This window comes from Rhincodon typus, chromosome 23, assembly GCF_021869965.1.
Source record: "Rhincodon typus isolate 14 chromosome 23, sRhiTyp1.1, whole genome shotgun sequence".
NCBI classification, from domain to species: Eukaryota; Metazoa; Chordata; class Chondrichthyes; order Orectolobiformes; family Rhincodontidae; genus Rhincodon; species Rhincodon typus.
Genome location: NC_063354.1, coordinates 47,207,924 through 47,218,745, shown reverse-complemented (window position 1 = coordinate 47,218,745; position 10,822 = coordinate 47,207,924). Strand labels below are relative to the sequence as shown.

The following is a 10,822-nucleotide window of genomic DNA, read 5'->3' as shown; positions in this document are numbered from 1 at the left end:
TGTGAAGTCCACATTGATACCATTGGGCTGCAGGGTTCCCAAGCGGACTATGAGTTGCTGTTCCTGCAACCTTCGGGTGGCATCGTTGTGGCACTGCAGGGGGCCCAGGATGGACATGTCGTCTGAGGAATGGGAGGGGTTTGGTCGAGAACGCACTCGACCGTGTCTCCCGCATTTCCCGCAACTCATCCCTCACACCCCCTTCCCGCAATAACAACCAAAACAGAATCCCCCTCATCCTCAGGTACCACCCCACCAACCTCCGGATCCAACGCATCATCCTCCGACACTTCTGCCATCTGCAATCCGACCCCACCACCAAAGACATTTTTCCCTCCCCACCCTTATCTGCTTTCCGGAGGGACTACTCTCTCCGGGACTCCCTTGTCCCCTCCAGCCCGACCACACCTGGCACTTTTCCCTGCAACCGCAGGAAGTGCTACACCTGCCCCTACACCTACCCCCTCACCCCCATCCCAGGCCCCAAGAAGACTTTCCACATCAATCAGATGTTCACCTGCACATCTGCTAATAGAACAAAGAACATAGAATAGTGCAGCACAGTACAGGCCCTTCAGCCCACGATGTTGTGCCGAACTTTTACCTTAAACCTAAGGTCTATCTAACCTCCACCGCTACCTTTATACTATCATCCATATGCCTATCTAATAGCCGCTTAAATGCCCGTAATGAGGCCGACTTCATTACCCTCTCCGGCAATGCATTCCACGCCCCTACCACTCTCTGAGTAAAGAACTTACCTCTGACGTCTCCCTGATATCTACCTCCTTTCACTTTAAAACTATCTCCCCTCGTAAAAGCTACCTCCACCCGAGGAAAAAGTCTCTGGCTGTCTACTCTATCCATACCTCTGATCATTTTGTACACCTCTATCAAGTCACCTCTCATCCTTTGTCGTTGTAAAGAGAAAAGCCCGAGCTCTCTCAGCCTTTCCTCGTAAGACCTCCCCTCCATCCCAGGTAACATCCTGGTAAATCTCCTCTGCACCTTTTCCAGTGCTTCCACATCTTTCCTGTAATGAGGTGACCAGTACTGCACACAATACTCCAGACGTGGCCGAACCAGGCTTTTGTGTAGCTGGAGCATAACTTCATGGCTCTTGAACTCAATCCCTCTATTAATGAAAGCTAACACACCATACGCCTTCTTAACAACTCTATCCACCTGGTGGCAGCTCTCAGGGAACTGTGAACATGAACCCCAAGATCCATCTGCTCCTCCACACTGCCAAGAATCTTTCCGTTAACCCTATATTCTGCTTTCAAGTTTGTCCTTCCAAAATGAATCACCTCACACTTTTCAGGGTTAAACTCCATCTGCCACTTCTCAGCCCAGCTCTGCATTCTATCAATGTCCCTTTGTAACCTAGAACAGCCCTCCGCACTGTCCACAAAGTGACCCACCTTCGTATCCTCCGCGAACTTGCTAATCCACCCTTCCACTCCTTCATCTAAATCCTTTACAAAAATCACAAAGAGAAGAGGACCCAGAACAGATCCTTGTGGTACACCATTCGTAACTGAGCACCATGTTGAATATTTTCCATCCTCTACCACCCTTTGTCTTCGAAGGGCCAGCCAATTCTGAATCCAATCTGCCATATTTCCCCCTATCCCATGCCTCCTTACTTTCTGCATGAGCCTACCATGGGGAACCTTATCAAGCACCTTACTTAAATCCATGTATACCATTTCCACTGCTCCACCTTCATCCACGTGTTTGGTCACCTCTTCAAAGAATTCAGTAAGGTTTGTGAGGCATGATCTACCCCTCACAAATCCATGCTGACTATCACGAATCAAACTGTGCCTTTCCAAGTGATCAGAAATCCTATCTCTCAGAGCCCTTTGCAATAATTTGCCCACCACTGATTTAAGACTAACTGGCCTGTAATTTCCGGGGTTTTCCCTATTCCCTTTGTTGAACAAGGGAATGACATTTGCCTCTTTCCAATCTTCCGGCACTATACCCGTGGACAGTGAGGACGAAAAGATCATCGCCAAACGCCCTGCGGTCTCATCCCTCGCTTCCCATAGAATCCTTGGATAAATCCCATCAGGCCCTGGGGACTTATCTATCTTCAACTTCCTCAGAATTCCTAGCACATCTTCTTTATTAACATCAACCTCCTGTAGCCCACCTGCCTGTTTCACAACGTCCTCCTCTACAACTAGGTCCCTTTCAGTTGTAAATACTGAAGAAAAGTATTCATTAAGGACCTCTCCTATCTCTTTAGGCTCTGTGCACAAATTCCCTTTACAATCCTTGATCGGCCCTACCCTTTTTCTGGTCATTCTCTTGTTCTGCACATACGTGTAAAAAGCCTTGGAGTTTTCCTTGATCCTATCCGCCAAGGTTTTCTCATGCCCTCTTATAGCTCTCCTAAGCCCTTTCTTCGGCTCCTTCCTGGCTAACTTGTATCCCTCTAGAGCCTTTTCCGTTCCTCTTTTCCTAAACCTTACATAAGCCTCCTTCTTCCTCTTAACCAGTCGTTCGACCTCTCTTCAGAACCATGGCTCCCTCACTCGACCGCATCTTCTCTGCCTGCTAGGGACAAACATATTGAGCACATGCAGTATGCATTCCTTAAACAATCTCCACATTTCAATAGTGCTCTTCCCTGACAGCATCTGTTCCCAATTTATGTTACCCAGTTCTTGCCTAACTGAATTGTAATTACTCATCCCATAATTGTAAACTTTACCCTGCCGTATGTACCTATCCTTATCCATGACTATCGTGAAAGAAACAGAGTTATGATCGCTACCACCAAAATGCTCTCCTACCAACAGGTAGGAGACTTGGCCCGGTTCGTTGCCAAGCACCAAATCCAAAGTGGCCTCTCCTCGTGTTGGTCTATCTACGTACTGTGTCAGGAATCCTTCCTGAGCGCACTGGACAAAATCTGCTCCATCTAAACTATTACAACTAAAATGTTTCCAATCAATACTTGGAAAGTTGAAGTCACCCATGACTACAACCCTGTGACTTCTGCACCCTTCCAGTATCTGCCTCCCAATCCGCTCCTCTACTTCGCTGCAACTATTAGGGGGTCTGTAAAAAAACCCCAACAAAGTGACTGCTCCTTTCTTATTCTTGACCTCAACCCAAACGGACTCTGTAGACATGTCATTCTTGAACTGCCTTTCAGTAGCTGCTATACTCGCCCTGACTAGCAATGTCACTCCCCCACCTCTTTTTCCACCCTCCCTATTTCTTTTAAATCATCTAAATCCTGGAATTTCCAACAACCATTCCTCTCCCTGAGTTACCCAAGTTCCAAGTACCAACCCATGCTCTAAGTTCATCCGCTTCATTTCTGATACTTCTCGCATTGAAGTATACACACCTCAAACCATCTCGGTGTCCACAATTACGCTCCATCGACCGCATTTCTTTATAAACCACCTCACTCCCTGTTGTATCTGTTGGAAGGCCGAATACCTCATCCTCTGAATTATAAATCCGGTTTCCCACCCCCTGCCAAACTAGTTTAAACCATCCCGTACAGCTCTAGCAAACCTCCCTCCCAGGATATTTGTGCCCTTCCGGTTCAGGTGCAACCCTTCCTTACTGTACAGGTCCCACCTTCCCCAGAATGTGCTCCAATTATCCACATAATGGAAGCCCTCCCTCCTACACCAGCCCTGCAGCCACGTGTTTAGCTGCGCTCTCTCCCTATTTCTTACATCGTTATCACGTGGCACTGGTAGTAATCCATAGATAACCACCCTGTTTGGCCTGGACTTCAGCTTCCAACCTAACTCCCTGTACTCGTTTTTCACATTCTCAGTCCTTTTTCTATCTATGTCATTGGTACCGATGTGTACCATGACTGCTGGTTGCTCACCCTCCCCCTTAAGGATCTTGAAGACATGATCCGAGACATCACGGACCCTGGCACCCGGGAGGCAACGTACCATCCTTTCATCTCGTTCGCGTCCACAGAACCACCTGTCTGTGCCTCTTACTATTGAATCCCCCACTACAATTGCTCTCCTATTCTCCCCCCTTCCCTTCTTTGCCACAGGGCCAGGATCAGTGCCAGAGACCTGTCCGCTCTGGCCTTCCCCGGTAGGTCGTCCCCCGCAACAGTATCCAAAACGGTATACTTCTTATTGAGGGGAACGGCCACAGGGGATCCCTGCACTGTCTGCCTGTTCCCTTTCCCCTTCCTGACAGTCACCCAGCTTCCTTTTTCCTGTACCTTGAGCGTGACCACCTCCCTGTAACTCCTCTCTATCACCCCCTCAGCTTCCCGAATGATCCAGAGTTCATCCAGCTGCAGCTCCAGTTCCGTAACACGGTTTTTGAGGAGCTGCAGTTGGGTGCACTTCTCGCAGGTGAAGTCAGAGGGCACACCCGCAGTGTCCCTTACCTCCCACATCCTGCAAGAGGAGCATGCAACTGCCCTAGCTTCCATTCCCTCTACTCTAAATTTCCAGAAGAAGAATAAAAAAAAGCCTTACCTTACTGAACCTCCACACAGTCTTTTTTGGTTAGAGGAGGAGGATGGGTGGGAGACACTACACGTATAGTATTTCAGGTTTAGCCAATGCCCGAATTTATCTGTTTCTTCCTGGCTCGCGTTCCCTCCACTCACCCGCCGCTGAAAACGAGAGGGCCGCTTGCTGCACGAGGTAAGTTTTTATACAGGGAGAAACAAAAACCTCCATACCTTCCCGTCGGCACTCTGGCTCGCGCTGCTGCCGCTGAAAACAAGAGGCTATGTGGTATACTGTATTCGCTGTTCCCGTTGTGGTCTCCTCTACATCAGGGAAACCAAGCGGAGGCTTGGGGACCGCTTTGCAGAACACCTCCGCTCGGTTTGCACTAAACAACTGCATCTCCCAGTCGCGAACTGTTTCAACTCCCCCTCCCAGAATACTGCCTGGATTACAGGATATGAGCTATAAGGAGAGGCCAGGAAAACTAGGGTTGTTTTCTCTGGAGCAGCGAAGGCTGAAGGGAGACTTGACAGAAGACGATAAAATTATGAGTTGCATAGATAGAGTTGACAATCAGAATCTTTTTCCCAGAATTGAAATGTCTAATACTAGGGGCATGCATTTAAGCTGAGAGGGGGAAAGTTCAAAGTCGATGTGAGGGGCAAGTTCTTTTACACAGTGTCTGGAATGTGCTGCCAGGATTGGTGGTGGAGGCAGATACAATACGGGTGGTTAAGGGACTTTTAGATAAGCAATGAATATGCAAGGAATAGAGGGATATGGACCAAGAGCAGGCAGAAGGGATTAGTTTAATTTGCCCTCATGTTTGGAACCATATCGTGGGTCGAAGGGCCCATTCCTGTGCTGTACTGTTCTATGTTCCAATCTGTCTGTGTATCAGTGTTCCTAAGGGTCTAGCCATTTACAACATACATTCCTCTTACAATTGACCTCCTAAAATGCATTACCTCAGACTTCTATGGATTAAACTCCAACTGCTATTTTTCTGTCCCATTTTCCAGCTGATCAATCCTTTGATATCCTTTCTGACTATCCACAACTCCACCAATTGGCAGCAGATACATCACCAATTGCAAGCTTGTCTTCGAGTAGCACACCATTCCTGCTTTATAATTTTATTGCTGTCCCTTCACTGTCACTGGGTGAATATGCTGCAACTCCCTCCCTAACAGCATTGTGTGTGTGGATACATCACATGGACTGCTTCAGTTAAAGAGGTGACCATCTTCTCAAGGGCAGTTAAGGATAGACAACAAATGCGATGCCCACCTCCGATTGAAATAATTTTTAAAATCTAATTAGTCCCAACACCACTGCTGTTTCCTCATTGCCTTACACATAGCAGACTGGTACAAAAGGTAAAGTCACATGGTATCAGGGGTTAGTTGGCAAGATGGATACAGAACTGGCAGCCATAGGAGACAGAGGGTGATGGTGGAAGGATGCTTTTCAGAATGGAGTGTTGTGACTAGAGATGTTCCACAGGGATGAGTGCTGGAACCTCTGCTGTTCGTGGTCTACATCAAAGATTTGGAGGAAAATGTGGCTGGTCTAATTGGTAAGTTTGTGGACAATACAAAGATTGGTCGAGCAGTGGATAGTGAGGAGGCTTGTCAGAGGATATAACAGGATATAGATCAGTTGGAAGCATGGGCAGAAAAATGGCAAATGGTGTTTAATCTGGACAAATGTGAGGTGATGCATTTTGGAAAGTCAAGTACAGGTGGAAATTATAGAGTGAATGGCAGAATTGTTAGGAGTATTGACGTGCAGAGGGATCTGGGTACACAGGTCCACAGATTACTGAAGGTGGCAGCGTAGCTAGATAAGGTAGTAAAAAGGGCCTTTATTGGAATGGGCATTGAGTATAAGGATAAGCAAGTTATGCTGCACTTTATAGAACTTTAGTTAGGCCACACTTGGAATATTCCATACAATTCTGGTCACTACACTACCAGAAGGATGTAGATGCTTTGGAGAGTTTACAGAAAAGGTTTACCAGGATGTTGCCTGGGGGATTTTAGCGATGAAGAAAGGTTGGATTGACTGGGTTTGTTTTCACTGGAACGCAGGTGGTTGAGGGACGACCTAATACAAGTTTGTAAGATTGTGAATGGCATGGATAGAGTGGAAAGTATGAGGCTTTCTGGCAGGGGTCAGTTACTAGGGGATACAGGTTCAAGGTGCAATGAGGTGGGTGGGTGGGAGTTTAATAGGGATGTACGAGGCAAGATTTTCACACAAAGGGTGGTGAGTGCCAGGAATGTGTTGCCAGAGGAGGTAGTGGAAGCAGGAACAATAGCTCCTGATGAATACATGAATAGGAAGGGAATAGAAGGATACGAACCCTGTGAGTGAAGATGTTTTTAGTATGGAAGGGCAAAATGTGTCGGTGCAGACTTGGACGGCCAAATGGCCTGTTCCTGTGCTGTATTGTTCTTTGTTCTTTGTTTATTTTTTAGTATCTATCCAGTTCCCTCGATTGTTACCATTGTAATCAATGGTCACCACACTTTCAGGCATACTTTCCAGCTCTCAACTCGCTGCATTAAACTTAATTTTTCTCATCTTCCGACTGAATATTTTGCCAATCGGCTTGAATCCTCTGTGACCTTCCATAGAAATATTTTTTCCTCTGTTAGCTGCATGAAAATCCCTTATAATTTTGAATGCTTTTATCAAATCTCCCCTTACCTTTCTGTGCTCTAAGAACATTTCCAACTTCTGCAATTTCTCCACGTAACTGAAGCTTTTCATTCCTTTTTTTCCCCATTACTGCAGTAAATTCCTTGCCAGCTTAGCCAAGGCCCTCACTGAAATGTAGTGCCCAGAACTGGGGACTGTGCCTCATCTGAGACCTAATTAGTGTTTTATAAAGATTTTTCATAATTTCCTTGCTTTTACACTCAATTATTATTGTTGATTCAATCTCATAGTGTCTTTACCCCCACACTTCCCAGTGGAGCATGCACATCAGTAAGTCTGTGTCAGACTCAAATGAGACCTTCCAAAGATCTGCCTATCGCTTCAGTCGTTCACCTGATGAGGTGTTTGAGCAATGTAGCCAATTGCCTGCAGGGTGCTGGTTTCTTTACTGATGTCATAATAATGTAAAAAAAAAAGTGAGAATGGGAGAAATAAATTGAAAGGAACCTGTGAAGGATTTCTTTAGATCCGAGTCCACCTGTCGTTATTGTACTAACTTAAGTGTTTTTTTGTAGGGAAACCCAACAGCAACATCCAGTGGGACGACAGCAGTGTAGATGTGGCATCAATCCAGACCCCTGTAAGAATTGTATATGTGCTCGTCGTTCATGGTAGAGCCATCAGGCAGCTCAAGCGACTGATCAAAGCCATCTATCATCAATATCATTTTTATTACATCCATGTGGACAAGGTTGGTGCTCCTGCATTCCTGATAGACGAAAGTGCCCTGGTCACTGGTTGTTTTTATACTGAAAAACTCATCTACGTATTGCATATTTTGGACTAAAAGTTAAATGGTACTGACATGATTTCAAACATGAACACAAATTAGAAAGGACAATCATGAAGCAAGGTGAAATTGGAGAAAAGGGGTATCAAGCCCGTGGAATAATATATGGAACTTGGAAGGGGGTTACAACAGGTTCATTAAAATGATAACAGACTAGGCTGTACATCTCTGAATTTACATGGTTAATCTGATAGCAGTGTTTAAAATACTAAATGAATTGGGGAAAAAAAAACTCCAGAGTCTAGTGGCACACAAATTTAAAATTAGAACCAGATAGTTCAGGAATGAAATAAGAAAGCATTTTCTCACACGGTAGTGATAATCTAGAATTCTCCTTGAAAAAGCTGGGAATGCTGAGATTAGATGAAATTTTGAAGATTGCATTCTTTAAACCTTTGTTGGGTAGAAGTATCAAGTAATATGAAGTAAATGGCAGATAAGTGGAATTAAAATCACAATTAACCATGATCTCAGTGAATGGCATTATAACCTGGAGAAACAGAATAACCTGCTTCTATAGTTCCACTGTAAAATAGCATTCAAGAGAGGATATTGAAATGGGGAGTAAATGAGTTTCAAGAGAGTGTAAAACTGGAGAAATATGATGGCCCAGATCACTTGAGGAAAACAACTGGATTGGTGGTCCACTCAAACATTTCTCCAATTGACACAGCCCTGTATTTCTTCTAAGACATGCCAAGCATGGTTTTTTTCAGAAATATGGAGCATAGCATCCATCAGGGAACTCTGTCAAAGCTCAGGAATGTAGGAAACATGGGAATGGAAGACTTAAGAGCAGGAGTAGGCCATTTTGTCCTTCAAACCTGGTCCACAATTCGACAAGCTCATAAGATGCTGTCAGGTATCTTGGAAAGATACCAGCTAAAGAAAATGACATCTAATGAAGGCATAAAAATGTTACCAAAAGAAGCCGATTACAGCTGTGAGCAAGAAGTCTTAGTGTGGAGATAGTGTTGTCTCTTAATTGAGGTTTGGGTAATTGTAAAGATATTGCTGGAATAAAGGGAATAGTGTAAATTTGAAGCTTTTTGAAGTGTTTTTAATGAAGTCTTTCTCAGCTATTTTTGTCTAGTATAATCTAGTTTATTAGTTTCCTTAAACAAAAAAAAAACAACTTCCACAGTTACCTGGACTATACATCTTCACACCCCATTTCCTGTAAAGACACCACTCCATTCTCCCAGTTTCTCTCTCTCTCTCTCTGTTCTGATGATGCAACCTTCTACAGGGGGGCCTTAGAAATATCCATTTTCCTCAACTGAGAATTCTCCACCACTGTTGTTGACACGGCCCTGAACCGTGTCCCACCCATTTCCCATACTTTGGCCCTCACGCCTTATTTTCCTTCCCTAAACACCAGAAGGGTCCCTGGTGCTCACTGTCCATCCCACCAGCATCCAAATCCAAAGGATCATAAGCTGCCATTTCTGTCACCTCCACCAGTTTGCTGTCACGAGATAAATATTCTGCTTCTCCATTTGTCAGCCTTCTGTTGGGACCGTTCCTCTGAGACATCCTGGTCCACTCTTCCTCCACTCCCAGGACGTCCCCACACCCTCATAGCACCTTCCCATGCAATCACAGAATGTGTAACACTTGCCTGTTTAAATCCTTCCTCCTTGCTATCCAAGGACCTGGACACACCTTGCAGGTGAAGCAGCGATTTGCCTGCACTTCACTCAATCTAGTCTACTGTATTCAGACCTCACAATGTTGGTCACCTTTACCCTGGGGAGGTGAAATGTGACTGAGCTTTGTGGAACACCTATGTTCTGCCTGCAAAAAAGACCTTGAGTTTCCAATTGCCTGCCAATCCTGGCCAATATCTCTGTCATGGGCTTGCTGCAGCGCTCCAGTGAAGTTCAGCGCAAGCTGGAAGAATGGCATCTCATTTTCCGATTGGGGACCCTGCAACCTTCAGGACGGAATATTGAGTTCAATAATTTTAAGGTTTTTGCCCCTTCTTCCATGTCCTTTTCCTACTACACACACCAGGTCTTGTCATCACATGGGCTACTTTCATCACAGCCGGCCCGTTTTCACCGTCAACAGTTCTTCATTCTCCCCAGCCATTGTGGGCGGCATGATGTCTCAGTTGTTAGCACTGCTGCCTCACAGTGTCAGTTATCCAGGTTCAATTCCAGCCTTGGGTGAAGTTTGCACATTCTCTCCCTGTCTGCAATGGTTTCCACTGGGTGCTCCGGTTTCCTCCCACAGTCCAATCATGTGCAGATTAGGTGGATTGGCCATGCTAAATTGCCCCATAATGTCCAGCAAAGTGCAGGTTAGGCAGATTAGCAATGGTAAATGCAGGGTTATGAGAATAGGGTAGTGTGCTTGGCCTGGGTGGTGTACTCTCCGGAGAGATCTGTGTTGATTTGATGGGCCGAATGGCCTCTTTCTGCATTGTAGGGATTCTGTGATTCTATGAATCCTTTGTTTGGACTACTGCTAATCTGTCTCTTCCTGGCCTCCCCCTCGACCCAACCCCCCAACCTCCACCCTGAGTTCAACGTGTGTACCAATGTTTTCCTCGCTACAATCAGTTCTGAAGAAGGGTCACTGGATCCAAAAAATTGACTCTGCCTTGTCTCCACAGATGCTGTGAGACCTGCTGAGTTTCTCAGCTATTTCTGTTCTTTTTTTGTTTAATAAACCTTTTATTCTTCATGTTAGGTGTACACAGTGGCAGCTACTTAACAATATATTTAGTAACTGATCTCCACAAGTTAAAAAACATATTGGTTAGGATTGAACAAATTCAGTTTCAGTCTGAGATCTGTCTGTTTAGTCGTAACTTTAGTTCAAATTGTAA

The 10,822-nt window shown here is 45.3% G+C and overlaps 1 protein-coding gene across 1 annotated transcript in view; it reads left to right on the top strand.

Annotated features, from left to right (window-relative positions):
- The window catches only part of LOC109934118 (xylosyltransferase 2), a 149,917-nt gene that overhangs the window by 64,662 nt on the left and 74,433 nt on the right, over window positions 1–10,822 (top strand). Inside the window, exon 4 of the mRNA XM_048611157.1 lies at window positions 7,712–7,887. Coding sequence (XP_048467114.1) covers window positions 7,712–7,887 — 176 coding nt within the window. The remainder of the gene's footprint in view (window positions 1–7,711; window positions 7,888–10,822) is intronic.